The sequence below is a fragment of the Cyprinus carpio genome, chromosome A18 (genome assembly GCF_018340385.1).
Source record: "Cyprinus carpio isolate SPL01 chromosome A18, ASM1834038v1, whole genome shotgun sequence".
Classification (NCBI taxonomy): domain Eukaryota; kingdom Metazoa; phylum Chordata; class Actinopteri; order Cypriniformes; family Cyprinidae; genus Cyprinus; species Cyprinus carpio.
The window spans coordinates 4,662,042-4,686,103 of record NC_056589.1 but is presented as its reverse complement, the minus strand read 5'-3'; the positions used below and the strand labels follow the sequence as shown (position 1 = coordinate 4,686,103).

Sequence of the window (24,062 nt, the reverse complement as noted above, 5' to 3'; positions counted from 1 at the left end):
ATATAAGTGTGTGTGTGAGATGAGCTGTGAAAAATGCCTCCTTTAAAATGCTTAGCTAATAAGAATCAATTCCAGGTGAACACATATCTCTCTTCATGGTGCAGATTTCTCTGTGAGAGCCTAGTAATTTCTGTTTGCTTGTTAAGAGATAAAAATTCCCATTATAACACAACAGACAATGTGACATCATCATTAGCAGCATAGTGTTAAAATGGCCTTATGGTCCACACTCTGAGTTCAAGTCCTGGCTCGAGGTCCTTTCCTGATCTTGTTCACCTCTCTATTCCCACATTGCCGCTTGCCTCTATTTCATTGTCTTGTCAGTAATCAAGAAAACAAAGATCTTAAAATGGCTTTATTCAGTCGGGGGAAAGCTAAAATATATACAGTCGAGGCCAAAAATATTGGCCCCCTTGGTAAATATGATCAAAAAAGGCTGTGAACATTTATTTGCATTATTAATCCTTTTGGTCTTTTATTTAAAAAATTCACAAAAATGTATCCTTTCATTGGATAATAAGAATTTAAAACGGGGGGAAAATATCATTATGAAATACATGTTTTTCTCTAATACACATTGGCCACAATTAATAGCCCCCTTTTATTCAATACTTTTTGAAACCTCAATTTGCCAGTTTAACAGGTCTAAATTTTCTCCTATAATGCCTGATGAGGTTAGAGAACACCTGACAAGAGATCAGAGACCATTCCTTAATCCAGAATCACTCCAGACCCTTTAGATTCCCAGCTCCATGTTGGTGCTTCTCCTCTTTAGTTCACTCCTCTCATTTTCCATAGGGTTCAGGTCAGGTACGGTTGGAAGATCCAAACATGGCCCATTACAAGAGTCAGTCACTTAGTGATTTTTTTATCTGTTGGTATTTGATAGAATCTATGATGCCATGTATTTAAACAAGATGTCCAGGACCTCCAGCAGAAATATAGGCCCACAACATCAAAAATACAGCAGTATATTTCATTGTACACATGGGGTACTTTTTTTTCTCTGTGTTCACCAAACCCATCTTGAGTGTTTGCTGCTAAAAGCTAATTTTTTACTTTCATCTGATCATAGAAGCCATTCCCATTTAAAGTTCCAGTCATGGCTGATAACTGAATATGCTTTAGTTTGTTTTTGGATGAGCTAGGAGAATTTTTCTTGTAACCATCCCAAACAACATGTGTTGATGTAGGTTCTGTTTGACAATTTTTTTAAAGGTTTTCTGAACCAGAGACTCAACTATTTTCTGCAATTCTCCAGCTGTGACCCTTGGATAGTCTATAGCTACTCAAACTCTCCTTCTCACCGCACATTAGGACGATATAGACACACGTCCTCTTCCAGGCAGTTTCGTAACATTTTCTGTTAGTTGGAAATTCTTAATTATTGCCCTGATGGTGGAAATGGGAATTTCACTGCTCTAGCTCTTTTCTTAAAGCCACTTCACTAATTTGTGAAGCTCAATTATCTTTTGACACAAAAAATAAATAAATTCTTTTTTCTTACTCATGTTGATGGATGATTAAGGGAATTTGAGATTTGTTTTCCCTTCTCTTTATATTTCTGTGAAACAGGAAGCCAGAGCTGGATGACTTCATGTTTGTAATCATGCTGGAGTGCTCAAAATTGTGAATATGAATGGGAATATACTTCAGAGATATTTTACTAATAAGAATTTATAGGGGGGCCAATAATTGTGACCAACAAGTATTTGAGAAAAAAATTAATTTCATAATGATATTTCCCCTCCGTTTTAAATTCTTATTATCCAATGAAAGGATACATTTTTGTGATTTTTTTAAATAAAAGACCAAAAGGATTAACAATGCAGATGAATTTTCACAGCCTTTTTTGATCATATTTACCAAGGGGGGCAATATTTTTGGCCTCGACTGTAGCTATAGTGTTGAAAAGAAAGAGATTTATGGGCATGCCTGAGAACTTGAAGCTGAAGTAAGTGATTTATAAACATTACAGACGCACGGTCCTTCTTAAAGGGATAGTTCACCCCCCAAAAATTATTTCTGTTATTTACTCACCCTCATGCCATTTCAAACCTGTATGACTTTCATTATGATTAATGCAAAACAAATATTGTGAAAGATGTTGGCGAACAAACAGTTTTGGTGACCATTGACTTCCATTGTAATGACAAAATGTATTCTACACAAGAAACAAAGTCAGGTTTGGAACGACATGAGGGTGAGTTAATCATGACAGAATCTTCATTTTTGGGTGAAAATCCAAAAATCCAAAATAGTATGATCTTGTAAGGGGCTTGGTGTGCTTAGTGGGTTTGCTTTGTATCTTGTGGTTGCATCTCATCAGATCTTTTATTAACAAGAAGAAAGATACAATAATCCCAGAAGTGTAAATCTGGTTAAATTTGACATCATGTCACAGTTTCTGAGTCCAAACTCTCTATCAGATCCCAAAAGCAAATAACATACTACAGAGTACAAAGTACGACAGAATAACATGAATCTAACCTTATCTCTATACTGAAAACATTTTTTTTAAATTGTAAAAAAAAAATAGTATCCATAAGTTTGTAAGGCCAAAGATAGTACACCGTAAGTTTTTAAAAGCTTAGCTTAAAAGTGTGCCATAAATGAGTGCTCATAAATGGCTGATGGGATAGTATTCTTATTTGAAATGAGAGTAGAGGCTTGGATCCGGAAGCAGTATTCAGTACGTCACGGCTTAAGAAGTGAATTACATAATGTTCTCAATTGAATTTTAAGATATAAATAGGCAGATATGTTTATGGCCAGACTCAGACAGTTGTCATGAGTTTGAGAGAGCCTGAACGAAATCTCATGATCTTCTTTTTGAGCACATGGGAGGCTTTAATCTTGACCATGGCATTGGAGGGATTCTGTGGAGAAGAGGAGGATGGGGGCAAGCGAGGGGGCAGTTGCTGAGGCCAGACCAGCCCTGCGCTCTCATCTGAATCACTGGACACTGAACTGGTTCCTGGAGAGAAATTCTGTCTCAGACTGGAGTCTGAACCATTGGGCGGTGCAGTTGTGGCCTCTGACCACTCTTGCACCCTCAGGTCCTGCTCCAGGAACTGAACACTGATACACTTGGCAGGTGACTGATTTAGTCTGATTGATTTGTGCACGTCTTCTCTGAATATCCCCTCATCCTCTTCTTGACTGAGATCTGCCGAGGAGCACCAGAGCCGCTGATTAGATGGATACAATTCATCACTATGATGCCTGCCCATGTCCCGTCCCACCGTATAGTATTTGTGCTCCGGCTGGGTGGTCCAACCTTGAGAGGCGCAACTGTCCTCTGACTGAGAACGGATGGTCGACTTGGTTTGTCTCTCTCCTAGAGTTGTCCACCTTTCATCTGGACTCATTCTGGCTAGGGACTGAAGAAGGGCCCACTTTTGGGATGGAATGGGCTGGTGTTGCTCATGGGACTCAGCAGTTGACAATGTAGGTACGCAGGTGTGATTGCAGCAGGTGTGAATGTGGGGTTTCATAGTGTCTGACATTGTGGGACGGTGTTCGATGTAAACCGGTTGATGCCGGGGGGAGACATTGCTACTAGTGTAGACTTCTTCGATCCCATACTGATCCATTTCCAAGGAGGATTCTGGCTCGTCGCTGCTTAGGGAGGTTGGTCCAACTTTGGAATTGGGAAGGTTCATGTAATATCCATCTTGGGATTCATGCTTATTCTCTTCATCAGAGAGAGTAGTCCATTCCTGCCATTGCGATTGGTCAAGTTCTGGGTAACTAGGTGGGTATGTGTGTAAGTCATGCCACTGATCGGGATCAGAGTTGAGCTCTGCTGTAGATCTAAAGTGTCGCCGCTGCAGTAGTCCCAGGATGTACATCTCCACACGCATAGCCTGCTGGATGTCTTCTTCTGTTGGCCCATCATCTATCTTCACTGCAGAATCTGCCTCAGCATCAGAATTCAGGCTCATCTCTGGCGTAAGGCTTTTATTCCCATTAGCTATCCGATCTGTAACCCACTGAGGGCTTTCTTCATCATCTTCTTCCTCCTCTGTTCCCTCGGCAATACCCTCCAGTGGGGGGTACGGGGAAGAAAACGAGTGGGGTAGGGTGGTATGTACTGTGGGCTCCGTATGACCCTGCCAGTCCAGCATGTAGGCATCTGTCAGCAGGTGAGAAATACAAGATTAATGAGAAATAAACCATTTCTTAACACCAGGGGTTTTCAAAATTTCTGATATCAACGATGCTCAGATATGATGATCCCCTTGCAAAGGATAGCCTTCTTCAAAGCCAGCTATATATCAGGGTTGCCAAGTCTGCAGTTTTCCAGTGGAATTGGGTTACTTTTAGACTGTTGCTGCAAGTGGATTGTTCCCCAAAGGTTATAGATTTGACATATTACATAAGTTGTATTTGCTTGAAAGTTTTGTATTTAAATATTTTACCCATTTTATATTCTACCAATGATACAACTGGGCCAGATGATGGATTTTGTGAGAGAGGGGCACAGGTTGGGAGCCTTTAAGCTCCTAAGAGCTTCTTTATAAAAGCAGGCTATGTTTATGATTACTACTATATAGTGATAACACTGGCTGCAAAATATGTGTTTTGGGGAGGGAACTGGTATATATATAAAAAAAATAAAAATAAAAAACAACAACAATAATAATAATAATAATAATAATAATAATAATAATAATTAGTGTAAAATATGATTAAAAGAAACTCTTACCCACAGATCTGGGCCTGTGACAGGAGACATTGAGGTCTGGGGAGGAACAGGAATGCAATGGAGGAGACAGACTTTCACTTTGCTCATAAAACCCTGAGGGATCAAGATAAATTGAAATCTTATTTTAATTTCTTAATTATTAGCTTTCATTGTTTTATTCACAATATCTGGATGAACTGTATGTTTCTGTAATCAATTTGCCAACATATCTTTGACTAAATTGGTTAATGATCAGTATCATCCTGGTGCTGGAAGCAGATAAAATCTAGATTTTTATAAATAAAGAAACCAATTTTTTGAAGTAGGTTACAAAAATACATTGGTTCTACTGTTTTTATATTTCTACTTTTATATGTTCATATGCCTGTTGAAGCATATAAACTCTAGATCAGAGCTTTAGTAAGAACACAAAACAAATTATAGCAGCCTATATATTTATTATTGGTCATCTTGGTCATCTTATCTATTATATTTTCAGCTAAAAAAACAAAAAAATAAGTATCTGATATCAGTATTGTCCAACAGTTTTGCAGAACATTATGAGGAATAAATGATTCATAGGGTTGTGGAGTACCTGAGCTGGACGCACTGGGACTGTCCAAATCCTCCTCATTATTCTGCTCACATGCGAGTCCTGTATCCAACCTCAACTGACTGAGCTGCTGTTGCAGTGCCAGCATCAGCAGGCTGGGGGCACCCTGGAGTCGGTTCTGCAGGGTATGACACAACCAGTACTGAGGGCAACTGGAAAAGACTTACATTAATGTATTTTATCAGTTCATCCACATCTTGAGAATCAAACCTGTAAGGTTGGGATTGGGAGCGGTAATGTGTTACTGTTTGAGCTATAGGAATGCAATAACACAATACAAATACAATAACAGCCATACAAATACATAATTTTTTGATCCTGTGGTTCAGGTTTTGTTTATAGTTTCATACTCTCGGCAACTAATAACTAAACTATTAAATTATATTGTGAACCTGTGTTCAATGACGTCTGTGTCTGGGGTTTATTTTAGTTTTGTTCTTGGTTTAGTTTGTTCAGATTTTGTCCAGGCATCACAGTATGTTCCACACCTGGCCTAAATCAGCACTCAGAGGGTTTTTTTGTTATATTTTGCTGGTTTATGACGCAAAGGTGGTTTGACTTTGGTTACTATTTTAACCACTTTCTCTATTTACAGGTCACTGTTTTTCTCTACTTATATTCCATAATAAAGGGCGTCTAATGATGACAAAACCAACGTTTTGGTGCACAGATCCAAGACAGATGTGAGAAACAGACTGGTGAGAATGAAAAGATTTAAGTTACACACTAATGCATTTCATATTCAGCTTACAATTTACAGCAGTTTCGGTTGAGACAGGTTGATTCGAAACGTTAAGATATGTTTGGAATAGCTTTTTATTAGATGACATGGAGGGGTGCGGAGGTGTATGGTAATACTGGTTTACTTAATTATCCATACATGATTTTATTTTATTTTTTAATCATAAAAGCTTAAATCATCCTTTAAGGAACGTTAATTTGTTAATCTCTTAAACGTCATTGTAGTGCATTGGATAATATGTTTTGCACCCCACAATAAAAACTACAGCATCAATAAAACTAAGTATTATATCATCTTACTAAGGGCCTAAGGGAACCTACTCACAAGAGAAAGTGGAGCATTTGATGATGAGACTGCGTTAGATTCATTTTAAGTGTTTGGAAAGAGCCGAGTCAGTTTAAAATCAAGTGGGAGTACAGCAAATTGGATTTCAAAAAGCAGAAGCCTCTCTGAAATTCTGTTTGGACATTGGACAAATGCATCAGAGCTAAGTTCAAATTTTCTGATATTTGAGTCAAATCCTCTACATTCCTGCAACATGCCATTTCCTTTGAAATCAGCACAGAAGTATGTCCATTATTCAAGACCAAAATAAGACTTAAAGGAACTTTATAATTGTTCTTAGAATCGCTCTTATGAAACCATGGCAACGTGGTTTAGTGGCTGAGGTCAAAGCTCAAGCGAAAATGACAAGTATAAAATTGGAAAACAGAATAATAAAAAACAGCAATTAAAGCAACTATCCCAGATTAGAACAAAGACCACAAGCAAACACCTCAATGAAAACATGATCCAGTTGTGATGATTTCAGAGCTAATATTGGCTGTTGTTCCATTTGAGATCTTTGATTCCGCTTCACGACTGACTTGAGACACCGAGATGGATTACCTGCTTTGGTGTCTCACCCTCAAAGGCCTGATGTACAAAAGCACACAGAAGGCAGCAGTCTATTTGATTATCACAGAAACAGACAGGACCTGAGGGAGATCAGGCTGTATGTGTACTCTCATTATTCAGCTGCCGTGAGCGCCTTGCCTTTAATGTGCCAAAATGGGACACAACCAGCACCCCCATTACACATGAACACACACATCACCCTGCCCCCACTATATATCATCACACACAACACTCTAACACTCCTAAAGTGCTAAATACAACACCAAACTGCACTAATTAATTTCTGAAGCACACATCCACACGAGTACAGCAGGGAACCTTTGGCCTTGAGGACTGATGTAGTTCGTTTGAACATATGATGTATGTGCAAACAAGCTACTATAATGCAAACACTGCTGGGTTCTCAACTACAAAATGAGACTACAAATAAATCTGTAGTGTGGCAAACTGGTTCAAAGCGCAGGGTTTTAAATGAAACAGATGGGATGAGATGTAGGATTTCTCCCAGTTACATTGCTAATTATTTAATTAAAGGGTGCATGTGTAATTACATGTTACCCACAGGGCTGTGTGAGCACCGCACCACACTCCATCCTCACTGTAATCGCCTGAAGAGATCAATCTGATTGTCTTTCTAGAATTGGTTAATTAACAGCTGCAGTTTAAATCAGTCAGGAACAAAAAGCAGGTAGATAGATACAGTAGATAGATAGATATCCCCCCACTTTTAATAAAATGTAAATTCATCCCCCGCACATTTTTCAGGGCAAGTGTGATGAAATAGAGGTTTTCAGGGGCCAAAGATTTACATTCAAAGAGAAAAGATAGTCTTTGCATGATCTGGTGTTTTACTGTATCCAAAATGAGAAGATGTGAACATTACGGAGTGCCAAATGTGTTTTCCTCCCCCACGTGCCCCATGATCTAGTTTCTCCCATGTCTGATTATGTTCATTGTTCCCAGGTGTTTCCTATATGTACTGTATGATGTGATTTGATTCCAGGTGTGTCTCGTTTGGTTTTAAGGTCTTAAGCCCTGTGTTTTTCAGTGTCTAGCGTCCGGTATTATTTGTCTATCCCCTCTGCTACGTTTGCTTTGCTTTAGTTTGGTGTAAATAAAGAATTACTTCACGGATTCCCCTATGTCTCCTCGCTCCTTTGCTTCCGCTCCGTCACAGTAGCAGTAGCATCCTGACACATTCTCATGCAGTGTATGCTTCATTAATACTGAAAGCCGGAGGGAAAAACCAAAACGGACTCCTAGAAGTAATAACTTATGATATGCAGGAAATCTCTATCATGGACAAAGGCATCCAGCTATCTCTGTAGCTCAGCTGAATCCAAAAAACAAAGAATACATGCACAACTATGACAATATATAGTTTGTGTGTTTTCCAAGTCATGTAATAAATGTAGTATCTGAATAATCCAGTGCTAACTGACATAGCATTTATTACAGTGTCCTATAGACACTATAAAAATATATTTTTCCCTAATCCTTTAAAAAAAATTAAAAAATTTAATAAAAAAAAAAAACAAAAAACTGAAAATAAAAGAAAAAATATTACAAATTTAATTAATAATACAAGTTATTGGTAATTGTCCAGAAATCTTATTCTTAGAAGTTATTTCTAAGTCAATTAAATGTAAGAGATAAGAAATATATTCTATATTATAGTCTGTAATCTCATTAATTAATTAATTAAAACAAAAAAAAAAATGGAATCGTTTTAGGGTCGTATCATGATGCCAGAATCAGAATCGTATCGTGAGGTGCTTAAAGATTCCCACCCGAGTGAAAGGCTGAATGAATGGCTCTTTGCTGAGCGAAACTCTCATCAGTCGGGAGGATTGAAGAATGTTTTCCGGTGGCCGCTGAAAGCGGAGCGCGCTAGCCGCTGACAACTCTTGGGTGATGGGTCTCGCCCGTCCCGCCAGAGTCTTACTCATTAATATTCCGCTCCATGCGCCTTTTGTCTGATCCATCTATGGGGGGAGAAACTCTGGGGAAAGAGAGGACGCTGCTCATTTGTTTTCTCTCACCGCCTTTATTGAAAACTGAGTTAAAGTGAGGTCCCGACCCTGGAGGAAGACATACTGATGGACAGGTAATGAAAGGACAGGAGGGACTATGCGCTCTGTTAGTTTATAAATACTGTATTACTTTAATAAACACTATGCTATGCCTTCCCAGTACACGGAATAAGGAGATATTAATAATAATAATAATAATAATAATAATAATAATAAATAATAATAATAATAAGAAAAAAGGAAATTATATCACAGTGTTCATCAAGAATAAACCACAGCAATAAAATAATATAATATAATATAATATAATATAATATAATATAATATAATATAATATAATATAATATAACATAATATAACATAATATATACCTATAGACTGATAACGCTTGATATTTCGTTAGATAAAGTAAGAATTGGCAAATCCACGTGAAAGGAACAATGGATAGTTAAAGGTCTGCAGGCCCCGCCTCCTTTTCCAAGTGCACATCAATCACAGCTGTCAAAAACATTCACTTACTGTCAAAGGCAATTGCATTTAACTATACTTTAACTATATAACTGCTTCTATTAATGGCATTATAACGTCATACTGATGTTATAAAACCCATATCGACACACTGCAGTTTTCACGTGCCAATTATGCAAGTCCAAAAAGTACACTTTTAAACAAGCTTCCTGATTTTGTGCGCTCTTGACTAATAATGACAGAACTGGCTGACACTACATTTCTCGTAATTTCTAAACATTTCACAACACTTTCCGACTATCCAACACCTCCATAAAGCGATAGTGAACCGCTGGGGGTAATTTCTAAAGGATGGTTTTCATCATGTCGCACCTACCAGCTGCCGTCTTAAAGTGAGCTGCTCCTGCTCTCTGCTGCTGCGGGCCGGTCCCACATCACCTCGAGCAGGGCATCCCGCCACGGAGTCCCCGAGCGACAGGGCACCGAGGACCAGGCTCTCCTGCCGCTGCTTCAGTATCTCCAGTTCACACAGCCACGTCAAACTGGCCTCCAGACGCTCTTTATTTAGACTGCGCTCTTCTTCCATCTTCTGAGGAATCCCGAGGTCCACCAGGATGCTCCTCACCCTTCCCAACAGACCAAAAGCAATCAATCTTTCAATATGAAATAGGGTGCATTCCCAGTCTCTGTTACTCATCTTGCTGCGGTTGGACAATATTTGGGAATCTCAGTTTCACGTTGCTGAACATTGAGGTGTTCCCTGCTTATTAGAGGGCACCAGTTTCACTTCGCCCGCATTAAAATATTAAAACATCTCAGCCACCAACCATCAAAGGATTTCATTAGAATATTTTGCCATGTCCGCTGTGATTGGTTAAAAGCTCTCAGTCACCGCCCTCCTGAGGATTTCCCATACTCTTATTGGTCAGTCCCCCGCAGCTTCATTTGCATGCAGACCATGGCGGGTCTTCGTGCGCTCAACCATAGACTGACGAATAAATGAATGAATGAATGAATGACTTGACGCCGACTGAGAGGTTTCATGCGTGGGTGACTTTTTGGGTTTGTTGGTAATGATGACATAGGAATAAGAATCGTCTTTTTGCAGCGAACTTATTTTAAATCTCATAGTAATTAAATATACATATTTCCACACTATAATATAAAACTTTCCAACAATCACATCATTTATCTACTAGCCTAATGGTATATCTTCAAAACGGTACCAGGATTGCTCTCATTTTTGTAACAGTGAATATGATTTTCTTTCAACTGTTCAGCCGCATTTATCTACTATCCTAAATGGGTGCATTCCCAGTCTCTGTTACATTCAAAACAAATATTAATCGATTTTCACGTTGCTGAAAAGGTGTTCCAATGCTGATTAGCAATATTTTGATGTCCGCTGTGATTGGATAGGCTCTATCACCGCCCTCCTGAAAGTGAAATGAAAGTGACGGACATTCAGCCGCAGTATGCATGCAGACCCTACTCAGAATTCGTGCTCTGCATTTGACCCATCCGAAGTGCACACACACAGAGCAGACTGAAGGTTTCACACGTGGGTGACTGTTTGAACACACACCCGGAGCATGTGGGCAGGAATTTTATGCTCTCTTTTTGCGCCCGGGAGCAGTTGGGGTATTTCGGTGCCTTGAATCAGGGGCACCTAATTTATATCTATTGAATTGGAGAGAGCGCTGTACATGCATCTGATTTTTTCCACAATTCACCGCATTTATCCCGAGACTCGTTAGACACTCACAACCCTTCGATTGGGAGTCCGACTCTCTAACCATTAGGCCACGACTTCCCCCTATATGGATGCATCTGGAGATTACGTAATTAAAGAATTGGGTTGTGTCTCTATCTAGTGGCTAGACATGATAGTGCACATTAGCGTGATAGTTCTCTGTTGAATGGAAAATATTGAGATTTCTTTTTAATGAGGTGTTAAATGCATTGACTCGGCTTCTGGCAAACTCCCAAAAGCTTAATGTAGGCTAACTGCCTGGGATATTAGCATACTGCAAAATCATTGTAACTTGCAACACTGTGTATTTGAGAAAATAAGTGTAAGATTGCTGTAGGGTATCTATGGTAAATCATTCCAAAAAAAAAAAGTTATTTTCTCAGTGTTGTTTTATTATTATTATTTGTAATCTGTCTACATAGATCAGAGAGCCACTGAATCAGAGTCTCTATTAGACAAAGTTGTTGGAAGAATGGAAAACTGTGCACAGCACAGCTCTGCTTCCCGTTTCAGTGAACACTGCACATATTGTCTCATACATACTGTGCATATGGAAACATGTACAATTCATTCTGATCTAGAGATAAAAACAGCTCTAAAAAGAAGAAGAAGAAAAAAAATAAAATACAGTAAGTCATTGCTACACCAGTTAAGTTATGGGAGGCCATAAATGGACATCAGCGGAAATCAATCAGCACACTTTCAAGAAAATAAAACAGTTGAGACAGTGAGAAACAGCTGTCACGTTGATCATGGAACTACAGCACAGGTACAGGGCAAATGACATCAGTAGACACTAAAATCTCAAAGCACAGAGTCTAATGCAGTGAGTATGATATGAAAATTTGAAATATAATTTTGAACAATCTTTCTGTTGCCTGAATACTTGATCACAAATGCATAATTTCAATAACCAAATCTCATAGTGACAACATGTTTTTCAGTTGAAAAATGCAAACTCAAATCTTTGGTCAGATACATCACAAGAAGTCGCTGCATATGAGCAAAACAATCAGGCCGAAGGTTAATGACATTTTTTGCTCTGTTGGACTTTTGCAATGTTTACTCGTGTATAGCAGAAGAAAACAGGTGGTGTTTTAAATGCATTAAACACAATTTCACATGAGGCATTCACACACACACTTATACACATACAGCACAGTGAACATGATTGTGACAGTGATTTCATTTGCTTTTTCAATTACTGTTACAAAATACCAAACCATGAGCAACCAATTCATCTGTTCTGTAAACACGCATAGTGAAAAAAGAGAGATCAAATCCAAATTGCAGAATACACACCCAACAACCTATACAGATGCACTCTAATGCCAAAATAAAAGAATTATAACTGAGGGGAGATTCTGAAAAGTGAATAAGCAATTAAATATCTCAGTAGTTCAACTGTGTTCTGGAATAAAATGCCGGCTTCAAACACTGCTCAGAGCAACACTAAAGATGGATTTGAAAGATCCAAATCAAAAACTGTTGGACTGTGGAACACGATTCATGATTCAAATCACATTACAGCAGATTCTTTTCTGGGAAAAACATCTTACATTCAGTACAATTCCATGTGTTTTGTAGCTGGAATATTATTATATATGCTACCAGCAATGTGCCAGCAAACATATATTTCATACATCAGGCTTTCCGTCTTCAACGCCTGGATGTAAAGTGCCGCTTCTCTTCATGTCGTCTCACATGAGATTTTTTTTTACATTGACCTCACTCTGCATAAAAAGGGAATCGTTGCATTTCATGTTAGATATAAATAAATTCTACCATCTTTAATTGTTTTTTTTATTAAAAAAAAAAAGATTATAATATATATATATATATATATATATATATATATATATATATATATATATATATATATATATATATATATATATATATATATATTTATTTATTTATATTATCACCTCACATAACCTTTCTTTTATTTGACTGATTTAAAATGACAAAATATGGGCTATCAGGTAAATTAAAACATGAAGTCAGTGAGTCCAGTGCCGGTTCCTGGAGTGCTTCCTGGTCTAAACTCTCACCTCAGACAAAATAAAAACAGGAATGCTGCCACAGCAGACAAAGCATGTGTGTGTGGTTTCGTGCCGAGCCGAGATGGTCATTTTCAGACCACTCAGCTTCCTGAAGCCAGGTGGATGTGTAAACAGATGCCCAGTGGACTGAGCTGCTGGGCAAGAAAAAGGCAGTTTGGCTTCATGTGCCGGGAGGAAGACACAAGACGTACAAGTGGAATGATTTAAAACATCACACGAACATTCTTACATTCACCAAAATAGACACAGATCAACTTACGACACACGCACACACTCACACGGACACGTCTCAAACGTGATTGTGTGTGTCGCTGAATAAATCGCAGTTTAATAATTATAAACTCTTTCTTTCTAGAGCTTTGATAAGTGTTCTATATACATAAATTAACAATAAATATCTGCAACAATCTCTCTACATATTGAAATATATATTAAATCTTGAATAAAGTATATATATATTTCAAACATATTCTTACATCTTCAAATGAATCAGGAGATATCACAGCTTAGTAATCAAAAACTAACAACTTTATCCATCTTCCTGGCTGCAGTGTCCCTTTTCACACTCTTTCTCTGGTGCAAAAACACTTTAGCATAATGATCAACGCTTCACAGAAATTTAAGATCTCTGATTTTAGCGCAAATGGCCCTTTGGCGGAAACTATTTCTTGCACAGGATTATCAAGGAAACCGGCCCTGATACTACAGCATGAGTGAACTAGATTTCATAATGCTTCCTGCAGAAAAGCTCCCACAAACGGGAAAAGGGACATGGCAGCTGTGCCGTTACAGGTCAAAACCAAGCTAAAAGATCGTTTTCCTGTTTGTACCAATAAAAACACTTCAAAAGAAAGGAGGTCTGAGAGGGGTAAAAAAAAAGAAGCATGCTCTTCATTTTCCTCCTCAGGTCCGTTACGTTCCTCTGCAAACTGTAACATCATCAGAAAGAGAACCTGAAAGAAAGCTGGAACAGTCATGAGCCCATTCGGACTCTAACTGTCCCACAAAAGCACGGGACAGATACGGCCCCACTTCCTGTGGGTTTGCTGTCCACTAGGCAGTTTCTGGTCCATCTCTTCTTCTTCTGGTCTCTATGAAGTGTCTCTTTTGTTTGGTATGCATAGTCATACACGCACATTTCGGCCCTTTGTTTTTAGCCTTTTGTTTTCATAAGTGGCTCTACATTGCACAGCGCGCCCTGGTGGCCTGGAGGGTAAGTGTCAGTGATATCGACTTCTCTTCTCGTCCGAGTCTGAGTTGTAATCTCGTAGACCCACACCTTTCTGTAGGCTCAGTAAGGAATCCTTCATCTATGTGAAGACACATATGCAATCATTTTACAATCAAGCTTAATCAAATCGCTTCAGTGTGTATGCGAACACATTATATACCTGATCCAATAACAGTACCGAAGATTTGATAATCTCTTTCCATTTCTGCAGCTCCGCGTCGTGGTAGCGCTGCTGGGACTCCAGGAGCTGTGCCCATTCCATCTGTGTAGATGGCAGTTTACTGCTAAAATGCATGGTGACAAAAACACCACCACTAAGTGATCTACACAGGTCTGTCAAGTGAGTTTAGGAATGTATAGACACTTGCTATAAAGTTTCAAAATCAGGAGGTTCGAGTGTAGTCCAAACATCCGTGCATGTGCTTGGGATTGTTCTTGGGATGTTGTGGGAGGAGATCATAACTGTGGGTGTGACTTTTGTGATTCTAAATTATGTGGGTGGGGCTTGATTGCTGTTTATTGCAGTGGGTGGAACTCAAAATTATGGGTGGGACTAAATGTTGTTATGGGTGGAACATTATATTATTGTGGGTGTGTCTTGGTGTTGTGGGTGGAGCTCTTTATTGTTGTCTTAGTGTTCGGGAGGAGTTGTAGGTGGAGTTTATTAATATTGTGGGAGGGGTTTGATATTGCTGTGGGCGGAGCTCAATATTATAAGGTGTTTGGCTTCAAGCAGCGCCGACCGATCGATGTATGACATCAAAGTACTGCGAGAGCTATGGAGAGCAGATGGCGCCGTAAGGTTACGAACCGCTCTTGCTACACTTTGATCGATCTGCACAATGCCACTTCAAGTCAAACATACCCATAGTGAGTGAGTCTTGATGTTGCGGAAGGAACTTACAACTGTGGGCGTGGCTCAGTATTGCTGTAAGTGTGACTCAACATTGTTGTGGGTGGAGCTTATTATTATTGTGTGTGGGTATTAGTATTGGGGAAGTCATGGCCTAGTGGTTAGAGAGTTTGACTTCTAACCCTAAGCACCGAACCCCCAACTGCTCCCCGGGCGCCGCAGCATAAACGGCTGCCCAATGCTCTGGGTGTCTGTTCACGGTGTGGGTGTGTTCACTGCTGTGTGTGTGCACTTTGGATAGGTTAAATGCAGAGCACAAATTCTGAGTAAGGGTCACCATACTTGGCTGTATGTCACGTCACTATTAGTGTTATGGTCATGGCTCAGTATTGTGGTATGTGTGACTCAACATTGTTGCGGGTGGAGCACAATACCATTGTGGGTGGGTTGTTGTTTTGTGGGAGGAGCTCACGATTGTGGGCGTGGCTCAATATTGCTCTAAGTGTGACTCAACATTGTTGTGGGTGGAGGTCAATATTGCTGTGGGTGGAGGTCAATTGTGGTGGGTCTTGGTGTTGTGAAAGGAGACCACAAATGTGGGTGTGGCTCAATATTGCTGTAAGTATGACTCAACATTGTTGTGGGTGGAGCACAATCCCATTGTGTGTGGGTTGTTGTTATGTGGGAAGAGCTCACATTTGTTGGTGTGGCTTGATATTGCTATAAGTGTGACTCAACATTGTTGTGAGGTCAATATAATTGTGGTGGGTCTTGGTGTTGTGGAAGGAGATCACAAATGTGGGTGTGGCTCAACACTTTTCTGGGTGTGACCCAACATTATTGATGGTGGAGTTTGATATTGCTGTGGGTGGAGTTTAATACCATCGTGGATGGATCTTGATGTTGGTGGGTGGGTCTTGGCTCAGTATTGTTGTAGGTGTGAAGAAGTTGTAGCACATATTGTACCTTTCATGTAGGCGTAAGCCCTGCCAGCTGGAGAGGCTTTGTGCAGAATACTCCAGCATCCAGAGTTTATAGAACAGCATCACATTCAAAAACACCAGTAGCACCAGACTGCAGAGAGACAACAAACAGACACATGAAAAACAGAGCACAAGGACACATTCAGTGAAGAAAAAAAAAAGACAAACGCTGGATTTGTGATGAGTAGAGTAATCGTGATCACATGTTAGATGAGGAAGGAAATGTCCTACACACAGACATACACTTTTGCTGCATTTCAGTCAAAGTCAAATATAAGACATTCCTACTATTGTCCACTGAAACAGACTTTATTCAAGTAGGAATTTGGACTTGTTGCGTTGAATGAGGAGCAGCATAAGACTGATAGAGGGGCACTGAGAAAATGGACTAGAATGGCAGGATAGAGATGGGATTTTCTGAATGGATATATATTTGACATCAGTTAAGGAATGTACCTTATACAGATCCTAAGGCCAACCACAAGAGGCAAAATCAAAAAAAGAAAAGAAAAATGTCACTAATTCATATTTATAAAAACATTTAAAAAGTAAACAAAACTGTATCAGTACTAATTAAAAGAGACAGTACTACTTACACAAAGCTGATGATGAGGAGTGGTTTAGAGAGGTTGCAGAATATCCTGCCCCCTGGCGTGTGCTCAGGAAAGTGTCTTGTCTGAGTGGAACCTGAGGGCAGAGTACATGAAAATGCAACCAGTCTTATAAATTTAAACCTAATATCTTTTGTGTTTGATAATATTTGGATGTGCATGATCTCACCTGCCACGTGTTTGATGCGGTGGATGACCTCCTCGTCTGTTGGTGTGGTAACAGGACTGAGGGTCTCATCTAGATGGGCTGTACGCAGGTGGGCGGGGGGTCTTTTTCTCCGTCTTAGGGTGGAGTTCTTCAATGCTTTAGCTTTAGGAGACAGTCTGTGGCTTTCCAGTAGAGTGTCCTCCATCTTTGCTAACTCCAGTTCTGATAAAACAACTTTTTTTTTAGTGGTGGAAATGAATTCTGCACAACAAAAGGAAGAAAATTAATGAAAAACACTGAGTGAAGTGGAAAAAAATTGTGGGTGGTGCTCAAGATGGTTGTGGGTGTGAATTTATATTGTTCTGGGTGGGGCTCAGTATACACTGAACAAATTTATAAATGCAACACTTTTGTTTTTGCCCCCTTTTTCATGAGCTGAACTCAAAGATCTAAGGCTTTTTCTATGTACACAAAATACCTATTTCTCTCAAATATTGTTCACAAATCTGTCTAAATCTGTGTTAGTAAGCACTTCTCCTTTGCCGAGATAATCCATCCACCTCACAGGTGTGGCATATCAAGATGCTGATTAGACAGCATGATTATTGCACAGGTGTGCCTTAGGCTGGCCACAGTAAAAGGCCACTCTAAAATGTGCAGTTTAACTGTACTGGGGGGTCCGGGGGTCTGAAAACCATTCAGTATCTGGTGTGACCACCATGTGCCTCACGCAGTGCAACACATCTCCAACAACGGGCCTCAGGATCTCGTCGCGGTATCTCTGTGCATTCAAAATGCCATCAATAAAATGCCTGTGTTCATTGTCCATAACATACGCCTGCCCACACCATAAACCCCACCACCAGCATGGGCCACTCGATCCACAACGTTGACATCAGCAATCCGCTCACCCACATGATGCCATCTGCCCTGTACAGTGAAAACCAGGTTTAATCCGTGAAGATATCACCTCTCCAAAGTGCCAGATGCCATCAACGTGAGCATTTGCCCACTCAAGTCGAACTGCAGTCAGGTCGAGACCCCGATGAGGATGACGAGCATCCAGATAAGCTTCCCTGAGATGGTTTCTGACAGTTTCTGCCGAAATTCTTTGGTTATGAAAAAACTGATTGTTGCAGCAGCTGTCCGGGTGGCTGGTCTCAGACGATCTTGGAGGCTAAGATGCTGGATATGGAGGTCCTGGGCTGGTGTGGTAACTCGTCGTCTGCAGTTGTGAGGCTGGTTAGATGTACTGCCAAATTCTCTGAAATGCCTTTGGAGACGGCTTATGGTAGAGAAATTAACATTCAGTTCACGGGCAACAGCTCTGGTGGACATTCCTGCAGTCAGCATGCCAATTGCACGCTCCCTCAAAACTTGCGACATCTGTGGCATTGTGCTGTGTGATAAAACTGCACATTTTAGAGTGGCCTTTTATTGTGACCAGCCTAAGGCACACCTGTGCAATAATCATGCTGTCTAATCAGCATCTTGATTATCTCGGCAAAGGAGAAGTGCTCACTAACACAGATTTAGACAGATTTGTGAACAATATTTGAGAGAAATAGGCCTTTTGTGTACAGAGAAAAAGTCTTAGATCTTTGAGTTCAGCTCATGAAAAATGGGGGCAAAAACAAAAGTGTTGCGTTTATAATTTTGTTCAGTGTAGTTGTGGGCAGAGCTTAATATTGTTGTGGGGGGTGCTCAATATAGCTCTGGGTGGAGCTACAATATTTATCGTGTTTGGGGGTCAGTATTGTTTGGGTGGGGCTTAATATTGATATTGCTATGGGTGAAGATTGATGTTGTTGTGGGCAGAGCTACAATATTATTGTGGGTGGAACTCAGTGTTGTGGATGGAGTATAATATTATGCGTGGGGCTCATTATTGTGGCTGGGACTTGATGTTGTGTGTGGAATTCGATTTTGTTGTGAGAAGGGCTTCATATTATTGTGGGTGGGGCTCAATATTGTTTTGGTTGGAGCTTAATGTTGGGGTTGGAGTGATTGCTGGAAAATGTGGAGTGAAATAGAAGATAGATGTGGGCGGTGCTCAAGATGGTTGTGGGTGGGGCCTGATTTTGCTGTGAGTGGACGGGAATCGATATTGTTGTGGATGGAGCTCGATGTTGTTGTGGGCAGGACACAATATTATTTTGGGTGGGGTCAAATTTTGTTTTGGGTGGAGCTTGATGTTGTGGGTGAAATTCCGTTGTTTTGGGTGGAACTCGTTAGTGTTGTGGATGGCTCTTAGGATGGTTGAGGTTGAGGCTAAAGAAAGTTGTGGTCATGGGTTCAGGGTGGTTTTGGGTGGATGTGAAACTCAGGATGGCTGTAGATGAGTTCATAATGGATGGACACTGAAACTGTCTTACCGAGGCTTTTGAAGTTCTCATCTAGCCCACTCCAGAAGTTCTTCTCAATGAAGCCCTTGACCAGCCCCCATGGCTGTTTCCTGAACCTCAACTCTGTAGAAACCCTGAAGGATGAATTAATCACATTATTGTCAATCCACACCTGCCTCTCTCTGTTTGGCCTTGACCTTGAAAAACTGCTGTCCTGTTCATCCGTACCTCAACCGACACTTGTTCTTGGCCACACGCGTGAGCATGTAACGGTTTAGGGTGTAGAAGTAGTCATGGTACGGCACGTCATGAGTGATGACTTCTGCATCGATGATGTAGCACTCTCGCTCCTGGCTGGCCTTGTACAGAGTCTAGTTCAGAAAGAGGTTGCAATGAAAAATAAATCAATAAATCAATAAAACACACACACACAAAAAAACAGTACTGAGGAGAATTCCAGTCCAGTTGAACGTCTCACCTGAGTCTCAGTAACTGTAGCTGTTTTAGGAGCCAGTGGGTTGGTCAGGGAAATTGTGTACATGATGGCCCTGGTCTGATTTCCAGCATTTTCCTTCTTCCAAGGCTGATACACCACATCTGTGAATAGATGTGCATAACCAAAACAAGCAAATCAGAAGCACAGTTATTATAGGTAATAAAAAAAAACAAAAAAACATTTTCATTTTATATATATATATATATATATATATATATATATATATATATTATATATATATATATATATAATATATATATATATATATAAACTTATTTAGTTTCAGCCAGATTTCAGTTTGTAGGTAATAGGTAAAAATAAACTAAAATAAAAATGAATAAATATATAATAATAGATTTAATAATCAAAATAAAAGAAAGCAATTTAAACTCAAATTCAAATACTGAATTATTTGGCAAGTAACTGTGTAATGAGCAGTATATTATGCAGTGAGCTGGACATTACAGATAAAGCAATCTCTTCATGGTCTTGATCCTTCTATTAGGTTTTTGAAGTGTTCTGACCTGTGAATCTCCTCTGCTCCATAAAGTCTGTCATGAACTGGGACTCAGTGAAGAGAATGGTGTACAGCTTATCAACACTGAATTTATACACCTCGTTAATGTACTGGCGGCCGTTTAGATCCTCGTGGAAAGCTTGTACCTCATCCCCTGAATAAACATTCAAACATAAAGATGAACTGTACAGCCCTGCTCAAGTATTGGCATCAAAATATGTGTAGAGTCTCACACTGTTCACTATTCAAAACATTTTCAAAATAAGGCAGAATATGAATCTACATGTAGTAGGGTATAACAATTAATTGATTAACTCAATAAAAATCAATATTGCTTTGTGCTGCTTTCAAACCGTGAAAATGTTTGTATTGGCTTTGATAACGTGAAAGTGTGCACTTCATATTGTAATATTTATTTATTTTATTTTAGTTTAATTATTAATATATAATAAAAAATATATAATATAATTAGAAAATAATATAAACAAATATTTAAATTAATTTAAATTATAATATTTTATTTAATGAATATTATTTTTAATTATTACATTTTAAATATATACAAATAAAGCATTTTCCCTTTTTTGATAAAAAGCAAAATGAAATATTCTATCTATCTATCTATCTATCTATCTATCTATCTATCTATCTATACACACACACACACACATACATATATATATATATATATATATATATATATATATATATTTAATTTTTTTAGTATAAACACATACATATATACAGTATGTATGTATGTATGTATGTATGTATAGATAGATAGATAGATTGAATATAAACATCTGTTGTTTAAAATGACTTACAAATGAGGAATACAACATCGGTTTAAACATGAAACAAGAGGAGTTTTTTTTTTCTTCCAAACCTTCATCATCTGTCTCTGAGGAATCACTGAGGTCAGTTCTTATATCAACCTCATTTTAATTGAAGTCGAGTGCCAGTGGTGGCACAGGATCCAGAGGACTGGCCGGCTCGCTGTTCCTCTCCTCAGCCAGCAGAGGGAGCGGCAGCAGATCTCCATCAGGAAGGCAGTCTGTGTACTCCTCAGCTGCAATATCAAACTGACACCAGCAGAGGGCACTATTTTAAACGTCATCTCTTAAAATGGCATACGTGAAGACAGCATTAGAGCGTATACTCACAGACAGTGGTGTATCAGTGCTGCTGGGAGGTGTGGTGGAGGTGATGGTGGAGTGTGTGATGGATCTCTTGTGTGACGGAGGAGAACTGTTGTCTGGCTTGTTCTCACTGCTGCTCTTCGATGAATTATCATTACTGACCTCGTTCTCCTCTGCTGGGATCTCCTCACAGTATCTGAACAGAGAGAATGTGGACCCTTAGGTGCTCTATTTGTGCAACATCTGTTATAGACCATATCTGAATATGTTGGGTTTTGGAGCAGTAGTTAAGAGAGCATGCGTGTATAACTCACCCCATGGTGTTGAAATCATCGTCAGGCGGCACATAGTCTTCATCGTCACTAGTGAGGCCCAGCTCATTTCCATAGCACTGATGTACAAAGTGCCAGAGCTCTTTAGGACAGAGAGGCTGCACACAGAGCATATCACATTTCATTATATTTGCTTAATATATTCGACACAAGTAATTCACTAATAATTGCATGGATTGCACATTTATGCACACAAGAAAATTCAGCTTAATTCACAACACTCGCATACACACATAAATTAGTTCTTTACCCTGTTATTGTTATTAACGTTCTGATGATTTTGGAGTATAAGTGCCCAAAGTTAGTCATTTGCATGAAACATGCCCAAACATGTCCATATAAAAACTCTTTGCATAACCTTTCCTGTACTTCTGTTACTCTACTTAGAATCCATCCTGCTTTAAAGACCTTGAGCATTTAAGGCAGCAGACAACAAAATCGCATTTATAATAATGTGTTGGTGTGGGTGCTAATATAGTTATTATTATAGTCATCTTTCTTGGTGTGTATGGGCCTTAAACTTCTCTGATTGGCCACTGCATTTTTTACAATTTTAGTATCCATTTGGTATTAAACACTAATGTGTTCATATTCTCACCTTGTCCAGCAGTGCATTCTGCCAAAGTCTGAACATCATCATGTAAGTCCTGTCTCTCGCACCAAACGATGTGAAAAAGTGCTGAAGGGAGAGAAAAGCAGGGATAGCGAGTGATGAACATCAAGAAACAACTCATGTGTTAATAATATGCTGTACTGTCTGAAAGACTCTCACCTTCTCAGTGTCCGTGCACACCTGTACAGCATTGGGAATCAGACGCGCGGTTTTCTCTTTCGTCATGGAGCAGATGTCTTTCAGCCGAACAGTAAGCTGCGCACGCATGAAACAGAACAACTCAGCTCAACTCTTCTCCAATCTCTCAGCCTGTAGCTCCACAAATCTGAGTTACAGTAAATCATACCAGTGTCTCCCAGCGAAAGATGTTGCTGTAGAAACAGATCCAGTTTTCAGAGAGGTAGAGGCGGCCCTGCAGGAGAATGTCCCGCTGGAGAGCGCATGAGTAGTCTGCCAATGACAGGACGAGGTCAAAGGTCAAAAGATACCCCTCCTGTTACATCATTCAGTTGAATAATTTTGTTTTCTAATATTTTAGTTAACGTTAAGGAGAAAATAATCATACAAAATGAAGTACCTTTAAATTTTAAAGCATTTAATGCAAATATAAATTAACTATTAAATAGTTAATTATAGTTTTACAACATTACAACAGTTAACTTTTTACAACATAATTTCACCAGAAACAAAACCTAAATTATGAAAATATGAAGGTAGAATTTTCACTTAGTTAAGATAAAACTAAAAACATTTTGTTAGTTAATGTTAATTTAGTTTACTTACTAGAAATAGAAATAAAAACAACAGAAACATCAATAAAAACCCAAATAATTTCTTCAGTCAGTAAAGCTAGTCAACAACTCTGGTGTCAAGCAAAAATACTATTTAAACATAATAGTTTCTTCTTCTTTTTTTTTTCCTCTACAAAGACATTATTTGCTCTTAAACAAAGTGAACAAATTGGGTTTAAACCAGAAAAACAATTACTTTCAATTAAACCAACAAATGCAAAATCTTTTTTTTTTTTTAATAAAACTAAATTCAAATACAACCAAATATAATCAACCATACCAATAATTCATGAACAAAAAATAACAAATCCAAAAAAGTGAAAGTGACATACAGCCAAGTATGGTGACCCATACTCAGAATTCGTGCTCTGCATTTAACCCATCCGAAGCGCACACACACAGCAGTGAACACACACACACACCGTGAACACACACCCGGAGCAGTGGGCACCTCAGTCGTGGTATTGCCGGCCTGAGACTCGAACCCACAACCTTAGGGTTAGAAGTCAAACTCTCTAACCATTAGGCCACGACTTCCCCTAGTACTGAATACACTCAGTACATGAGAGCTCTTACCCACAATGAGACGCTCTGTGTCCGGCAACTGCTTGAAGAGCTTCCTGAAGTCTTCATTACGCTGCTTGTATGTGGGACTGAGGACCTACAAAACACACAAAGCAGTAGATGAGGAACACACACATACTCACGCATCCATTCCACTCTCGCACAGCTGATCATCAG

General features: G+C 39.2%; 2 protein-coding genes across 3 annotated transcripts in view; both read right to left on the bottom strand.

Annotated features, from left to right (window-relative positions):
• Positions 1-2,132: 2,132 nt before the first annotated feature.
• LOC109109273 (dapper homolog 3-like) lies at positions 2,133-10,102 on the bottom strand. 2 transcript variants are annotated; one of them, XM_019122418.2, is made up of 4 exons: positions 9,820-10,102; positions 5,286-5,421; positions 4,712-4,804; positions 2,133-4,138 (listed from the first exon to the last, which is right to left on the bottom strand). In XM_019122418.2, exons 1-4 carry the CDS (start codon positions 10,027-10,029, stop codon positions 2,778-2,780), a joined length of 1,800 nt encoding a protein of 599 aa, XP_018977963.1. In that variant the 5' UTR covers positions 10,030-10,102; the 3' UTR covers positions 2,133-2,777. The 2 variants fall into 2 exon arrangements, with proteins under 2 accessions (XP_018977963.1, XP_042630755.1); XM_042774821.1 differs by having other exon boundaries at positions 9,816-9,949.
• A 1,465-nt stretch (positions 10,103-11,567) lies between these two features.
• Positions 11,568-24,062, bottom strand: part of LOC109109278 (protein Aster-B-like) — a 111,478-nt gene continuing 98,983 nt past the window's right edge. Inside the window, 17 exon segments of the mRNA XM_042774820.1 lie at positions 11,568-14,572; positions 14,654-14,777; positions 16,229-16,420; positions 16,786-16,797; positions 16,926-17,016; positions 17,110-17,310; positions 19,464-19,567; positions 19,662-19,804; positions 19,912-20,030; positions 20,454-20,600; positions 21,333-21,528; positions 21,610-21,781; positions 21,900-22,015; positions 22,516-22,596; positions 22,690-22,785; positions 22,877-22,980; positions 23,898-23,982. Of these exon segments, the coding sequence (XP_042630754.1) occupies positions 14,483-14,572; positions 14,654-14,777; positions 16,229-16,420; positions 16,786-16,797; positions 16,926-17,016; positions 17,110-17,310; positions 19,464-19,567; positions 19,662-19,804; positions 19,912-20,030; positions 20,454-20,600; positions 21,333-21,528; positions 21,610-21,781; positions 21,900-22,015; positions 22,516-22,596; positions 22,690-22,785; positions 22,877-22,980; positions 23,898-23,982 (2,073 nt within the window). The 3' untranslated portion in view covers positions 11,568-14,482.

What these genes read in the sequence shown, in the direction of transcription:
- LOC109109273 (XM_019122418.2), bottom strand. Translation starts at nt 10,029, where the DNA reads ATGGAAGAAGAGCGCAGTCTAAATAAAGAGCGTCTGGAGGCCAGTTTG. An exon ending in TCACTTTAAGACGGCAGCTG is followed by an intron (nt 5,422 to 9,819) that starts GTAGGTGCGACA and finishes CATACCCTGCAG; the next exon opens with AACCGACTCCAGGGTGCCCC. An exon ending in TCCCAGTGCGTCCAGCTCAG is followed by an intron (nt 4,805 to 5,285) that starts GTACTCCACAAC and finishes TTGATCCCTCAG; the next exon opens with GGTTTTATGAGCAAAGTGAA.